The sequence below is a fragment of the Stegodyphus dumicola genome, chromosome 9, assembly GCF_044657685.1.
Source record: "Stegodyphus dumicola isolate Sdum_Otavi_A_Nest chromosome 9, ASM4465768v1".
Taxonomy (NCBI): Eukaryota; Metazoa; Arthropoda; class Arachnida; order Araneae; family Eresidae; genus Stegodyphus; species Stegodyphus dumicola.
This window is the reverse complement of record NC_140776.1, coordinates 180475297-180492965: the sequence shown is the minus strand read 5'-3', so window position 1 is coordinate 180492965 and position 17669 is coordinate 180475297. Positions and strand designations below refer to the sequence as shown.

At 29.5% G+C, this 17669-nt stretch overlaps 1 protein-coding gene across 2 annotated transcripts in view; it reads right to left on the bottom strand.

Moving 5' to 3' along the window:
- Window positions 1–14153: 14153 nt before the first annotated feature.
- LOC118203821 (coronin-2B-like) overlaps window positions 14154–17669 on the bottom strand; it is a 59218-nt gene continuing 55702 nt past the window's right edge. For both annotated transcript variants that reach the window (XM_085824410.1, XM_085824411.1), the window contains one exon: window positions 14154–17118. In XM_085824410.1, the coding sequence (XP_085680536.1) occupies window positions 16987–17118 (132 nt within the window). In that variant the 3' untranslated portion in view covers window positions 14154–16986. The remainder of the gene's footprint in view (window positions 17119–17669) is intronic.

Below are 17669 nucleotides of genomic sequence, written 5' to 3'. Positions count from 1 at the left end.
AGGGAATTGTTTCCTGACGTCTGTATAGGTACCTATATGTAATAATAAAATTCCATAGTCAAAAATACACTTAAATTTCTAACTGTATGTTCTTTTAATTTTTAATGGCGACGGTCTCTTATTTGAAAGTACGTTGAATTAAATCCACAGCCCCGTAGTCAAGTTGTTTTTCCCACCTTTTTTACACGTACAGTTATAGAATGTTCTGGAGATATTTAAAGCGAACTGGAATGGCTGACGAGGCTGACGTCATTTCTTGGAAGCTCCGCCTTTCCAGGACTCGCAAAGGAATATCGGGGTCTTTTCTTTAATGTAACGATGCAGTAAACTTCATACAAAATGTTATTAGTAATTCTTTTTTATTTACTCCGGAGATCTTAATTTTTGTAACTGCTATTTTCTCCTGAAATATAATAAATGGATCCTGTTTTTTAAACTTATCGTCTGATAATTTAAGCTACGACTACATCTATGATTCTTCACCAATCTATTTATTCCGGACAAAAGCTGGTACATCACATATATATATATATATATATATATATATATATCTGAGTGTATGAACAAAAAGCATCTAAAGTTAATATTAAATTGGAATCAAAGCAAGGCAATTCATCAAGAATATCAATAATTTCAACCGTGTATAGGAGGTTTTACACAATATCTAAACAAATTAAAATTAAAATAAAATTTTTTATTAGAACAAACTGCAAAAAATAATAATGCGAAAGAAAAAATATACAAATTTAAAAATTTATCTCATTTTGCTGAATTTTCAATTCAGAACTCATCAGGGTAAAATGAACTAAAGCTTCACAGAAGTCGATTAATATGTTTCGAAAACATGTTTCGTTCTCCTCGTTCATTTGACATCAAAACCCGAAAAAGGTTTAATTAAATTTTTATTTCAGATATTAGAATTCATATAAGACCGAAAATCGAATCTCAAATGAACCAGAATTTTCAATACACGTTTTCGAAACACTTGGAAAAAAATAAAACATAACATTGTACCAAATTGACCATTCAAAAAAAAAAAAAAAAAGATTCGACCAAAACCATTTTATGCAAATCAGAAATTCAAAAGCAAACATGTAAATAAAAAGCAAAACAAATATACTTTAATACAAACTGGCATTTAAACAACACTTAGAAACTGGAACGTAACCGATTATGCTAAACTAAGCTCTTAATACCAAGTAAACGAAAAACATTTGATAGGGAATTTCTATGAGTAATAAAATCAAATTTGTGTACTAAACAGCTAAGAACTGAAAACCTATTTGAAACAAAAATTGAAAAAATGCTAACTTACTGAATTCTTAGGGTGACCTTTTTAATGCAAACTAATCGAATTCTGAAAACAACCAAAGTGAGTTCCTTGCATGTGAAAGTAGAATTCAGAGCTGGAATCGTAAAGAATTCATAGTTCCAAGAATTCGTAGTTCTTGGAAAAAGTATGTGATAAGTTTCAGTGTCCGATAGCAGAACTAGGTATTTTAACATGTGTTCGAAATGTCCTATCCAGTTAAACTTTGTGGGAGAGGGGGGTGCCAAACGTTGGGTGCAGTCTGTAAAAATTATTACATATGAGGAGAGTGATCGTCTGCTTCAAAATGGCGGCGTAAGAATTTTCTTGAAGATACTGTCCTCTGTAGAATTTTAAAACGCAAAACCCGAACTGTCTCAAAGTTGAGGAAAAGGAAAAATATTGGTTATGAAAGATAAATGCCTTCACGTAATCGTGGTACAATACGTCTTTGAAATTAAGAACCCTATTTTTTAGTAACAGCAAGATTTGTCAGTCAATATATAAACCAAGTTATTTACAAAATAGTAGAAAGATAGTATAAATAATGATTAAAAGGGAATATAACCAAGATCTTTGTACATATTTGCATTAAATTTCTTGTCGCAATCATCCAACTATCACCTCCGATAAAGGTTGAAGTAATAATTATCATATCACTTTAGATGAGAAAATTTTAAAAATTAATATGATTGCATTTAGCCTTTATGTTTGAAACTCCATAAAACTAACTTTCAACAAGGAGCTATTAATTACCTAGATTTGAAAATTATCAATTTTAAAGATATTAAAATTTACAACACGAAATCACTAACTTAGTCAAAATCCTCTTAGAGAATAAAAATCCTCTATTCAAAATTTCTATATCTTTAAAGAAAGCTGGTATTAATTACTTTTTTTTATAATTTCTCGCCTAAAGTGATATGATAATTATTACTTAAACTTTAATCAACGTTAATAGTTGGATGGCTGCGATAAGAAATTTAATTTAAATATGTACAAAAATCTTGTTTATATTCCCTTTTAATTATTTTTCATACTATCTTTCTACTAATTTGTAAATAACTTGGTTTATACATTAACTGGCAAAACTTGATGTTACTAAAAAAATGGGGTTCCTAATTTCAAAGACGTATTGTACCACGATTACGTGAATACTTTTACCTTTCATAACCAATATTTTTCCTTTTCCTCAACTTTGAGCCAGTACTGCTTTCGCGTTTTAACATTTTACAGAAGACAACATCTTTTAGAAGTTTCTTATGCCGCCATTTTGGATCGACGATTATTTTCCTCGTCGGTAATAATTTTTACAGAGCACACACAACGTTTGGAATTCCCCCCCCACACACAAAGTTTAACAGGATAGGTCATTTCAAACACATGTTAAAATATTTAGTTCTGCTATTGGACACTTTGAACCTTTCACATATTTTTTCCAAAAACTACAAAATTTCTGCTTCTCCAGAGCAGCTCTAACTTCTACTTTCATATGCAAGGAACTCAGTTTGGTCGTCTTCAGAATTCAGTTGATTTACGTTAAGAAGGTCGTCTTAAGAATCCAGTAAGTTAGCGTTTTTTCGATTTTGGTTTCAAGTATATTTTCAGTTTTTAGATGTTTAATACTCAGATTTTGATTTTATTATTTACAGAAATTCTTTATGAAAAGTTTTTCGCTTACTTGGTATTAACAGTTTAATTTAGTAATTATTTATTTAATTTTTAGTGGAATTCAATATTATGCTGCATGAAAGAAATGTAAATCGTTTAATTATCTAACTAAACTTTAAAAGCAGCAACGGATATACAGTGTCTCAAAAAAGTGATGGGACACTTGTGCTTTACAAAAGGAAACTGCAATAAAATAAATTTAAAAAACATGTAAGATTTTTTGTGGGTGTGTTTCATACTTAAATTTAGTAACAATTATTACATAACATACATTTTCTCAAAATATTAAAATATTAATTTAATAAAAATACAATTGTTTAGAACGGGAAAAAATGGCTCACATAAGTGATGGGGCACTTACTTTTCCATCAAATATTTATCCAAAAATTTTACTTCTTAAAATGTTTTAATATTTTGTTGGATTTCCTTTTATTTTTAAAACGTGATTTAATCTTCTTGGGATGGATTCGACTAATTTTTTTGTGATTTCTGGAGTGATTTTACCCCATTCTTCTTGAAGCAATGATTTTAATTGTGTTTTTGTGGTGTGTTTCATACTTAAATTTAGTAACAATTATTACATAACATACATTTTCTCAAAATATTAAAATATTAATTTAATAAAAATACAATTGTTTAGAGCGGAGCAGAAAATGGCTCACTTAAGTGATGGGACACTACGTACTATGCAGCAAAAATCGTCTGAAGTAAGCAATAAAAATATCTTTTGGGGTATTTATTTTTACTCAAAAGCAATTGCCAATAATTTATAAAATCGTCTGCAGTATTTCTCTCCAGTTTGTTTTGGAATTTTTGTGTTTTTTAGCTCTGTGCAGCCATGAATGCTAAACGAAAAGAAATTCGAAATGGAATTCGAAAATTAGTTATTAATTTGCATATTGAACGTGGAAAATCTGTTAGAGAAACTACTGAAACAGTTAACTTCAGACATTCAACAGTTTTCAATATCATTAAACGATATAAAAAGAATCATATGATTCAGGATAAAAGAAGACCTGGCCGACCATCAAAGCTATGCAATGGAATAAAGCGAATTATCGTTCGAAATATTTTTAAAAAAATCCAAGAATAAGTGCTTCTAAAGTTGCTGCTGATTTACAAGCATTATATGGAGTAATTGTTAATTCTGAGACTATTAGCATAGTAATTCGATCTACTGGATATCACGATAGAGCAGCCAGGAAAAAATTCTTCATAAGTGAAAAGAATAGAAAACTCAGACTGGCTTTCGCAAAATCACTCAACATAAATAAGAATTCTGATTACTGGAATGAAGTTATATTTGCTGATGAGAGTAAATTTAATATATTTGGTTCTGACGGTAGAATCTTGGTGTGGAGAAAACCCAGGGAAGAATTTCGCAAACAGAACTTGGTGCCAACAGTAAAATATGGTGGAGGAGGAGTTATGGTATGGGGTGTATGTCGTCCGCTGGAGTAGGTAACCTTGTTTTTATTGACAGTATAATGGATCAGTACAAGTATATTGACATTTTAAATCAAATTTGAAATCTTCAGCACGAAAACTGAACCTTCATAACGATTTTAAATTCTACCAGGACAATGACCCCAAGCACAGTGCTTTGAACGTTAGACTCTGGCTGCTGTATAACTGTCCTGAAATAATAAAAACACCCCCACAATCTCCACAATTAAATCCCATAGAGAATATTTGGCAAGAATTGGAATCAAGAATTCGCAAACACACCATTTCTTGAAAACAACAATTCAAATCGGTGCTTCAAGAAGAATGGGGTAAAATCACTCCAGAAATCACAAAAAAAATTAGTCGAATCCACCCCAAGAAGATTAAATCATGTTTTAAAAGTAAAAGGACATCCAACAAAATATTAAAACCTTATGAAAAGTAAAATTTTTGGATAAATATTTGATGGAAAACTGTCTCATCACTTAAGTGAGCCATTTTCTGCTCCGTTCTAAACAATTGTATTTTTATTAAATTAATATTTTAATATTTTGAGAAAATATATGTTATGTAATAATTGTTACTAAATTTAAGTATGAAACACACCCACAAAAAATTTTACATGTTTTTTAAATTTATTTTATTGCAGTTTCCTTTTGTAAAGCACAAGTGTCCCATCACTTTTTTGAGACACTGCATAGCCAACAGTGTTCTCACGAGCATTATTAATCTTTAATCTAAACTAACTCGATTTCTTTGATGAGAAATCATCTATCCCGTGACAGTAATGTGAAAACATTTCTTGCATCTTTTATACAGCCATCTAATGAATTATAAGAGGTTCTGTTGTCTCGTAACTTCTTTTTTGAGGTAGGTAATAACCTGCCATTTATTCTTTCGCAACCTTTGTCAAAGATCGCCTGGAGAAACTCGAAATTTGCTTCCTAAAAAGTCTGATTGTGAAATTGTCAGTAGCGCAGAATCACTAATGGCCTTCATCATTAACGGCTTGAAAGCGTTTGAGTCGCAAGAAAACTGGACAAGGTGAAAATGAAAGAAAATGAAGGGCCTCCTACTGCCATTATCGCAGAGAATCAGAATAACAATGTGCAGCTTGTTTTGTATTCGAATTTTCTTTCAACCGTCTTTGTGCAGCTCTAGATGTTGCCTATCTGAAGGTACGCAAAAACGAAGCTGGAACGAGGGACAAATTTAAGGCGCTAACACTAAATAAGCTTTAAAGCTCCTTATTTTCCCATCTATAACTACACGAAACTCTGTTTTTACATCTGCGAAAACATTGCTTATAATGCTTTTATTGGAAAAAAACACTAGTCTATTTCTATCTTCCTTTTAAAGCCTTGGGACCCTACACAGCTGCATTCCTTGCATATTCCTAATTACGCCACTGAATATTATCTAGATTACAGACTTCACTAGGATAGCTATAAGTTTACTGAAAGTACGAGTGGTTTAGTCCGTTATATTATTCCTGCGTTAAATTTCAAATTCTCAACTGGATAGAGAAAAGTTCTAAGTTATGGTAAGGATTATATTTATTTAGCTAACAGTTAAATTTTGAGTTAAACTTTCTGTCCTATCGCTTCTTAATTTCAACTTACCACTTCCGGTCAGAACGTAGTTTTAGAATCACGGTTGGATGCGAATTGAGGAAGAGCGGTATTTAACCGCGAAGTTCTACTGTCTTAGTCAGAAAGAACTAGAGATTCTGGCTAGCACGCGTCCGCCTTTTTAGGCTATTCTCTCTTAAGCTATTATTACGCTCGGCCCTTGATAGCTTCGCAGTCAATGAGCGTTAAGGGGCCAACTCCGTTAGAATCTTGATAGCTTCGGCTGTATCCTTTTAGTTAAGATTAAGTTTAATTTTTAGTCTCTTAAGTCCAAGCCCGAGTGTTGGCTTTATTGTACAACTCTAAGACGGAGTTCTGTTACACCTGATTAGAATAATAAAAGGTTATTTAACCCTTCTATTTTGTTGTTTTCTGTACACGAACTCAAGCGATTATTCGCTTATCAGTTCTTAAGATTCTTCACATTCAACTGTAACTTAAAGTACACAGTAGAGAATCGTTACAGTATATCCTAATTTTATAATAATCAAGAGATGTAAAAGAGATGTCTGCAAACTTACATCTCTTGATTGGTTCAGCTACTAAACTCCCTACCATAAATAGTTGGTCAGTTAAAATTAAAACTTGAATTACATACTTTTAGGATTTTTTCTAGATTTATATTACTTAAATATTTTAATATTAAAGCTTACAAAATTTTTAATAAAACAAAGATAGCAGCTTGGCACTCAACTTTACTTACATAAGCGCCATCTATATAATTTGCAGAACACACTTACATCACTTAGGAAATACTTTTACAGACCCCAACGCTATATGGTAGGTAAGTTAGAATAAAAACTTACTATTTACTTGCTTTTAAGTATTTTTTAAGTATTTTTTATGTAGTATTTAAGTATTTTCTAAATATGTAATTATATTTTTAAGTATTTTTTAGTATGTATTTGTTTTTATAAATTATGAATTAGTTCTTTTTAGTTTCTTATTAGTTTATATAAGTTATGTCTAGTTCCTTTTTAGTTTCTTTTTAATTGATATGCATATTCGTGTCGGGGAGGTTTCTGTAGACAAGGGTTTCTAAAATGCATTGGTTTCTAAATTAATTTTTCTGAAAAATTTAATTAAAAAAATTAATTTAATTTAATACTACACTTTACATTGCTTAATTCTCAAAATACTTCATTATTTTTATTTTAGACCTTAATTTAATTGCTAATTTCTCAAGGCACCACTTTATTGGTAATTTTTTTTTTTTTTTTTTTTTTTTTTTTTTTGACATACTTCACTATGTATTTACTTTTGGTTTTGACTTTTATTCTTGCCTGCAGGAATGACGAAACACGAATTAAATAATTGTAGAGTTAGGTTTGGAGGCAACTTCCCCTTGATAAGTCTGTCTCCTGCCTGCTCAACAGTCATTCACTTATGCATTTTTTTTTAATTTAATTAATTTTTAATTTGCTAAATTGGTGAATTTATTTTCATGGTTTGGTTTCGCACTTGATTTACTTATGCTATTTGAATTTAAATGAAATTGTAGATTAGTTCGAAAACATTTTTTAATTATTTTAACTTTAAATTTGCTTTTACGTATATACATGTAATAATAAAATTTCATAGTCAAGAATACACTTAAAATTCTAACTGTATGTTCTTTTCATTTTTAATGGCGACGTTCTCTTATTTGAAAGTACGTGGAATTAAATTCACAGCCCCGTAGTCAAGTTGTTTTTCCCGCCTTTTCTACACGTACAGTTATAGAATGTTCTGAAAGTAGTAAAAGCGAACTGGATTGGCTGACGAAGCTGACGTCACTTCTTGGAAGCTCCGCCTTTCCAGAGGCTATAAAAGGACTCGCAAAAGGAATATCGGAGCTTTTTCTTTAATATAACAAATGTAATAATGTAAACTTCATACAAAAAGTTATTAGTAATTCTTTTTTATTTACTCCGGAGATATGAATTTTGTAACTGCTATTTCTCCTGAATAATAATAAATGGATCATGTTTTTTAAATTTATCGTCTGATTATTTAAGCTACGACTAAAGCTGATACATCACATACATGTTTGTTAAAATTTAATTAAATTTGTATTTAAATTCAATTTATTCTTTTGAAACTAATTTTATAACAGTTATTTTAAGTTTATGAACCTTTCCTATCTCTTCTAGCTTCAGCTTACAATTCATTACCAGAATGAGTTTTTTTATAGTCACGTTAAATGCAAATGAAGTAGAAATTATTTAATTTCTGACTTCGAGAGAGAGAGTTAGGATTCTTGAATAGCGCCTTTAGGCTACGTCTCTCTAACTGTTACTACGCTCGGTCGTATGACGTGCCTTTTGATAGCTCCTCTGAGTAGTTTAATATATTACGAGACAACTAGGTTAGAATTGTGTTAGCTTCGGCTAAATCTCTAAAGGGGCCGATCTTTATTTGGAGCAAATAAAGGGTAATTAACCCTTCTTGTGTGTAAGTTTCTGTTCTTGGATTTAAGTGATTATTCACTTAACTGTTCACTAGGTTCCTCAATACTTAGTAGAATAAAAGACTACAAAGTTAAACCTTCCTGTAAATTTACATAGAGTTAAGTGGAAAGGAATATATGAGAGCATATTTTTCCTATCATCTGTGACTCATGCCATGTTGTCATGTCACGTTCATATACGAATTACCTGGAATAGAAAAGATTCGCATGAATTCAGTTCTAGAGCATACAGGGTGGAGAGCTCAACAAATAAGGTCGCGTAAGAATAAACTGAAACAACAGAAAATAACTCTGCAATTTTCCGCACCTTCGTCAGCGCTTCTGGTCCCGCTGCCGTGACGGTTACCGCGGAAACAGATATTTCCATTATGAATTCGTCACGACAGACCCTATTAAATCTAGTTCTAAATTTCATTAGCAAAATGATTCGCAACAATTAGTACAGATTAAAATAAACAAAAGGAAAAAAGTGAGTATTTTGGGAGATTTTAATTATAAATTGCGAAAACAAACGATATTTTTCGTAAATGCAATCTATATTATTCATGGAATTAATTTAAAATTGAAACACAGGTTCGCCAGTACGTCTTTCAAACATTTCAAAAATTGAATCTGGATACTAATGTTCAGCAACTTTGACTTTTTTAAATTTTTTTTAACATTTTTATTTTGAGGTACTCTGTTTTTGAGTCTACATGCTTCTTGCTTAGCGTCATATATTAAATAAATAAACATGTCTTGTACTTAATTCGATTTTGATTTGCAAATTCTATTTTACGCCAAAATGAAACTTTGCAGAAGTTGGAGTCTTCGCAGAACTTTAGCATAATTGGAGTCAAAGAGTTTCTCTCTCCTTCTAGCATGCCTTCGTGGCGTAATGGTTAGCACTCTCGGCGCGTATTCGGGAGATCCGGGTTCGAATGCCGGAGACGGCATTACTCATTTTTCACCTCTTCTGCTTCAAAAAACCTAATGACTTTACAGTGGCGCCTTAATTAAAAAAGGTGGTGGATGCTGATTCTTCACCACCAGGATTTGGAGATTTGGTCTCCTAATCACCAGTCGCCCTTTAAAAGGGGGAGCATATAAGGTATTTTCTCCTTCCTTCCAGTATAGTGTAATGGTTAGCACACTCGGTGCATATTCGAGAGGTTCAGGTTCGAGTCTCGGTGAGGGCATTGGAGATTTTTCGTCTGCTGCTTCAAAAAAAAAAAAAAAAACCTAATGAATATTAATTACCTAGATTTGCAAATTATCAATTTTAAAGATATTAAAATTTACAACAAAAAAATAGATTTTCATTTCCCAAATATAAAACTCATCCATTAGCACTCCAATATTTCCAAAAGAATAATACTTAATACCATATATACTCAACTTCTTAGAATAAAAAATATTTGCAACAATGTTGAATACTTACAAAAATGACTAACTTAGTCAAAATTCTCTTATAGAATAAAACTCCTCTATTCAAAATTTCCATATCTTTAAAAAAAAGCTGGTATTAACTATATTTTTTAATTTCTCGCCTAAAGTGATATGATAATTATTACTTAAACTTTAATCAAAGTTAATAGTTGGATGATTGCAATAAGAAATTTAATGTATACATCTTTAGATCTTTTTTATATTCCCTTTTAATTATTTTTATACTATCTTTCTACTAATTTGTAAATAACTTGGTTTATACGTTAACTGGCAAATCTTGATGTTACTAAAAAATGGGTTTCCTAATTTCAAAGACGTTTTGTACCACGATTACGTGAAGACATCCTACAAGACTAATTAATAAATAACCGTTTCTTTCCTTCTTTGGCGCAAGGAATATTCGTACCCTAATGGTTTACAGAAAGGCCAAACTGCGCAATAAACAGAGATGCCTTTGGAGATCAGAGTTAAAAGGAAAGAAAGCACATTTTCGATTTGCAGAAATATCTCAAAGCTTTTTCCTTTAATTCAAAATTTAAACGTTGCAAGAATATGTTCCAAATAATATTGTAAATATGCATTACATTTTTAAATGCGTTTGCGAATATTCTTATTTAAATATGCCTGCAAAATATTTTACAGAATACTTTTGAACTTGAAGAGGGATCTGTGCTTGATCGCCCTCAAAATCAGTAGAATTTAAAGTATTGTTTCAGTTGGAAATTCAACCAATTTTTGCTAATATTTACTTATGGTTGTTATATAGCGGTCATTTGCCGATGTCATTCTCTTTTCACTTCTCTTCCGAAGTTGCATTATAACTAGTGAATACTGGTTTATTACCAAATCGCTGCAGCATAAATAATCCGACACTGTCTATCTTACAGTTCGATTAAATGCAATACTTAAATTTATATGGATGTGACCTCAAACTCTTACGCAAAACCTCATACACAACTAACATCATATGTAAGAGATACCAACAGTTTACAGAACAGTTAGAAAGCCTTAACAATTGATGATGATATGAAATGAATTCTTAAGGATTACTATCAATTTGAATTGGTGAGCACTTGTCATCCACTGAAGACTCGTGCACATAAATGAAATGCATACATATAATCCTTTTGAGTAACCAAATTTGATAAAAGTATTTTCAAGCCATTTTACATAATATTTCGCAAAAACTTCATGATATTCCATCATCCCTTCCCAGGTAATCTGTGTACATGTCTTTATCCACCATTACTAAAAAGCTTCTGGACAAAAGTTAATAGGTGAATTTTTTTTTTTTTTGGGGGGGGGGGGGGTGATGGAATTACTCCTAACCTCTTTTTTAATTCAAAGCTTCACGGTAGTACATTTTGTACTTTTACAATTCTAAAACGATTTCGATAAAGAATTTTAATAAAACAAATGTTTTGGAATAAAAATTTCTGACAGAAATTATTTACAATGAGAAACGGTGGATTAAATATGTTTTTTCTGCTTTCCGAAGAGAAATATTACTATTGAAAACTCAAAAATGAAATGAAATACATGATAATAAAATTTCTAAATGCAAAATAAGCAATGTTATTAATCAAAAAGGGAAAAAAGCTGTCAATTATTAATTCTACTCGGAAAGAAGATTCCAAATGAACACCTGAAAAAGGTACGTACTATTTCTAAAGTTAAATCGTCAATAACAAGATAAGATCCGCCGATGCAGAAATCAAATTTAAAGTCTTCCAGGAGATAAATGCAAATACACTGCAACTCTTGATGAAGCATGGATTACTTAAATGACTGCAACAAAAAATAGCCTACTTGTTATCGAAAACGAAAGGAAAAAAATGTTGGAAGTTACAGTAAAGGGTTTTTGATTGTCACAAGATTCTCTTACAATGGGAAATCAAAAATACGAAGATTGGGGAAAAAACTGTTAAAATCAACTCAAAGTACTATCAAGAGAAAGTTTCATGTCCGATATTTACAGTAAAAATCCTATTCCTTAATCCTAATGACTTTCAGTGAATGAAACTTCAGCAACACAAAGCAATTGAGTCATAGTTCGAAAAGTACCACTGCTTTCCTTGAAAACATGAAGAATGCTACAGCTTTTCAGTATATGCCTGAGAAGTCCCTTATGTTTCACCTACTCTACCTTTGTTCTCTTGAGAAGAGCTTTTTCTAAACGTAAACTCACCAGAAAGTAGTGCATGATGAAGAAAATCAATATAGCTGGAAATTTTATGGAAAGCCCTTCTATCACGGAATCATGATGCAGATTTACAAAGCAAGATAAAGGTTATCAGATCGAACATCTGAAAAAATACATTTTAAATGTTAAACAGCCGCGAAATCGTTAAAATTCTCTACATATACACAGTGTCACCAAAAGTCATTATCCTTCACACATTCCCCCCCCCCCTTTTGCAACTGTTGGTTGTAGACATATAATTCAAATTACAAAATATTTTAAAAGATGCAAATATTCATGCTTTGGCAATTTTAAATTTTTTAAAAAAAAGCAATTTTTAAAAGTTACAAAAATTTAATTTTTTATATACGTTTGACCAACCAAAAATTTCATTTTAATGTCAAAAGTCTATTTTGGGCCAAACACAAATTGAAGACGGAAATCTTTGCATTTATATATAACTAAAAATATCATATCAGTTTAAAAAAAGTTTTTAACTTAAGATAGTAATTAAATGATGATTAAAACAGTAGATTAAGCGACATGCATTTCTATGCAGACTGTTACATAAAGGTCTGGTCAATGCAATCTTTTTCAAAAAGGAGGTTGTTTACAGAATCTTGCAGAATTCCTGTTTCAAAAACATTGGCAAGCTTCAGCATAAGTACACGACCAACTTGAAACATTTAAAAACATTTTAAATGCTAATAGATTTATGCAAAAAAAAAAAAAAAAAATTAGCACACCAGTTGTAAATACAAACAAGGAAAAATCAACCTCAAATTATAATTCATTTATTGAATGGCCTCTCAAGGTAAGTTGAACCCCCCCCCCCAATGACGGGCTCTAGTCATTCATAGGCATTGACCACTACTAAGGCTGAAAGTATAATAGAGGCATTTAATAGGTGGGTCACCATTGCTTCTTCTAAAGGAAGGGACAAATTTTATCCATGCCTTCTCTGGTATTCGAACCCAGGCCCTTTGGTACAGTAATCAGAGTCACCAACTACTTCCTATCTGGATGTCAGCAAGTTGAAAATAACATCAAATATAAATTTTGAAATTTAATTTCTCGGTCAAGTTCAGTCATACAAGAGTAAAACATTTTTTTTTAACGGTTATAAAATTTTCCTAAATACATGTTTATGGATTGGGGGGAACATGTAAAAAGTTACAGTTTGTAGTTTTTACAAAATTAATTTTAAAATGCCAAAACAAGAATACTTGTCTCACTTAAATCATTTTTAACAGGAAGTATGTATCTACGACTAATGGTTACGAAAATATAGGTCAGTTAAGGATATTTGTGGACACTGAGCATATTCATTATTTTACTGAGTCACTGAAAATAATCTGATTTGAAATAATTTTATTAGAAAACTATTTAGGGAAATTAATATTTTTAATGCAAAAATAAAAATTAATTTTTTTAGCATATAATTAATAAATTTTAATATGAGCTTCATAAATCGTCTTGTAGGTATCAAAAGTGTATTCCATTTATATCCCCCAAAGTTAGATCAAATTTGGTGGAACTTTAGTGATGGAAATAATCCAAGTGCTTATTTTGCAACAGTGGCTGTGTCCACTGAAAATTCATATATATATAATAATAATAATAATAAATAAAATAAAATAAAATAAAAAAACCTGCACCAACCAGTTAGACAAGATTTAAATTCTCGGTACCATGGTGTACACTGCACTTTTTGTTACACAGTCATTATCTTCACATAAATTGGCTGTTTAAAGACAGCGCCACTGCTACAGACCAAGATTTCTGCACATGTTAAAGTTAACCTGCCCATTCCTACAGTTAAAGCTTGGATACTTTCTAATCATTTTGTTAACAAACAATGAAATTGATTTACAATAAATCATTATACAGTGATTTAAAATCAAGTCCACCTTTTTGAAAAACTCTACATATTATCAATATTTTTAAACGATGTTTAGGTTTTTTCTAAACTTTTTATCAACTAAAGTATGTTTTCTCCATTTAGGATAAAAAAAATATACAATAAAGAAACAAAACTTGTTAGACATTATAGAATATTTATTCAGAAAATGGCTACAAGTCAATGCTTTGGCATGTCATTCGACTAGTACAATAGGAGAAAAAAAAATTTTTTTAAATAGGCAACATGTATATTCGATACTTTGGAATGTTCTAGGAAAAGAATGATTTCTAATCATGAATCATGATATAATAATGAAAGGCAGATATATAGCTGCATTCAAACATCATAATTATAAGCTTAAACATTAAATAAAGCTTTATTCCTAACAGACAAAAAATTTACAACAGAACATCAACATGCACAAGCTAATGTTAAATAACAATAAAACACAGTTACATAAATAGTAAAAACAAAACCACTAATATAACAAAAATATATCCAATATATATCATAGTGGTCATTAAATGCAGTAACTGGATACGTGTATATAATTTATATAATAAAATACAAAGACAGTACGAAATATAAAAAAATAGGAAAATTTTCAAAACAGATACAGTTATTTGCAATGAAGAAAGTATTTAATCAAATCTGGGGGGGGAACTGTTGTGAGCCCCCAAACCACTTTTTTACCATTAATTCAAATGGAGCGAAAAGTTTAAAACATGATATTTTTTCCACATTCCCCTTTAGTTTATTTCAATTTATACTGAATTTTATTGATTCACAAATAAATTGCTTCACAGAACATAATTCTGATTCATTAAAAAAAGGAGGCTTAAAAAAAGATGGCTCCATACACATGAATGATATGCTATAGATATGCAATGAGAGAGATAATTAAATGGCTAAGTATCAGATCATGAATCAAAAATTAAGAAATGTGCTTTATCAAAAATATTAAATCACAAATTATAAGACATTGCTAGTGTATGTAAGGCTGCATATATAAAGACAAGTAGAGTTTACAGAAATACATCTTGAACAGAAAAACAAAATTCCATATTAGAGTCACTAGAATAAAATACAAAGTACATGAAACATCTCTTGAAAAAAAAAATTTTATAATGTCTATAAATTTCAAACCAAAAAATACATTTTAAATCTTAAATATTGTAAAACGGAAAGAAATTAACCCTCTATCACACATTTTCCTTAAAAATTGTGCTTGATTTAGCATAGTTTGAACACGAAAGTTTCATTTCAAATAATCAGAAAATTATTATTTATGAAAACAGAATTCAAAAAGTTCATAAAAAGTTAAAATTATAAAAATATTAAACACAAATTGTGAAAGCTCAGAAAATTTTTTAATGACATAAAAAGTTTAAATAGTACACATGAATAACTATGTAAATAGTGTTTAATTAAAAAAATTTACCTAATATATAGCTGCCATTTTTATTTTTTCAAAATCATGCTTAATTAATATGAAAGAAAAACAAAGACTACAGCTGCAATTTTAAAGATAAATTATATGGAAACAACATTATATACTATGAAATATTTTAAATGTGCTATAAAATAAGAAAAAAAATGTAATATATTACACAACTTTATTAAAGACATTAAACATTAGCATTAATATAAATAAAAACATGTCTTAACATCCCCCCCAAAAAACACAAAAAGAATAATAAAACATGCGCATACATTAATTAAATAAATATATTTTATAAAAAATATCTTTCAATTAAATATCGAAGGCACTACAGTATTATTTTTAAAACATTCAGTGCAAAGTTTAAAGGCTTTCCTATAGCACTTTTCAAGTGTAAATTTTACTTGCTAATTTAACATATTGGTTCAATCAAAACCAATAAATATCACAACACTACAATAGCTATGAAATACATTCAGTCCATAAGAATGCTCAGATGTAAAGTTTTTTTAAGTCCTTCTAAATTAATTAACACACTAAATACTTAAGATAATTTTTTATACAGTAATGAAAATCCACAAAATGAAATGCATTTTTGTTCTTGTTTCTGTTATGCACAATTACAGTACATTATTGCATTTTATAGCATGCCTAGCTAAGCTACCTTAACTCTATTATATTTAAAACTTTCTTTACAAGAAGAAAAAATGGCAAGAAAACTACTTACCATAAAACTCTATACAAAGACTGCACCTTTTTTCTAACAAGATATCAAAACCGTTGAATGTTAATTGATATTATACATAGATACATATACAATTCCACAATAATATCACTTTTTCACTGATGTTCTGCAAAAATTAAAGTCTACAGCATTTTTTTTAAAACTTTAGACAGAATATAATTAATATTTCCCATTTAGTATAACTAAATCTAGAATAAAAAAACTGCTGAGCCAGGAAATGATAACAAAATTTTTCATAAAAATTTTAAGAAAGCTTCTATTTCATACAAATTATAACATACAATCTGAAAGCTGAATAATGTCAAAATACACTTAAACTGCCTCAGTTAAAACATGTAAATTCAAAAGAAAAAAAAATATTGATCTATTTTTCTACATCAGAAATAAATCAAATGCTCAGTTAGCAAATGATGAACATTTTTGTAAATTTCTTTTAAAAGCTGCTATTTCATACTAGTTCTAGAAAAATCTAGAATAAAAAACTGCAGTAAACAAAATTAATAATTAAAGAATTATGTATTATATTCAGTAACATTACTGAAATTAGTTAAGTGATAAATTTTTCTTGTTCAAAAATATGGCAGATTTGAAATTGTTGAGGGTCAGTGAACAAACAAAGAGAGAATAATTACTTTAACACAAAATTAAATAGAAGCCAAATGCAAAACATGTACTTGCAGGCTAAAAAACATAAAATATACATAATTAATAACAATTATACATACACAGCTTTTTTATTATTATTTTATTTTTTTAAACGAAAATCTTGATAGAAAATTTTTTAATTTTTCTCATCAACTTCCTGGAAAAGCTGCAGCTTTTTTTCTAGCTCTTTGATTCGTTCATCTTTAGCTAGCAGCTTCTTTTTCAGATCTTTTACTTGTGAAGATAATTTTTTGCAAGTTTCGAGTAACTATGGAAGAAAAATAAGATAAAAGCAATTACAATTTAATAACTTCTTAAAAAAACATACAATAGCATTCACATAATTTGCAAATGCTTAATCTGTCAATGCCTGTAATCCATATTCATTTTTGCATGTAAATATACAAAGATTTAACCATTCCCAAAATTCACCATGGCAAGTTTAAGAACAAATTTTTCTGATATGCATATGAAAACAAACTTTTTAATAAAAATACACTATACGTATAATATTCTATAATTTGACAGAAAAAGCAAATTAATTTTATTACTGTTGTTGCTCAGAATGTTTTGCACTAGTATTTTTTTGTAGTCATTATATATATATATATAATTTAACAAATATTCTCTATTCGTATAAAGCTAACATAAATTTAAAAATTAAGAAATTTTAATTGCAAAAATAAAAAATAAAAATAAAATTAGTTATTGCTGCCAACTAATTTACAATATCATTTAAATTCTAAGAGCATATGTAAATTAAGTGCACGTATCTAAAACCAAAAAATATATATATAATACAGTACAAAATCCATACGT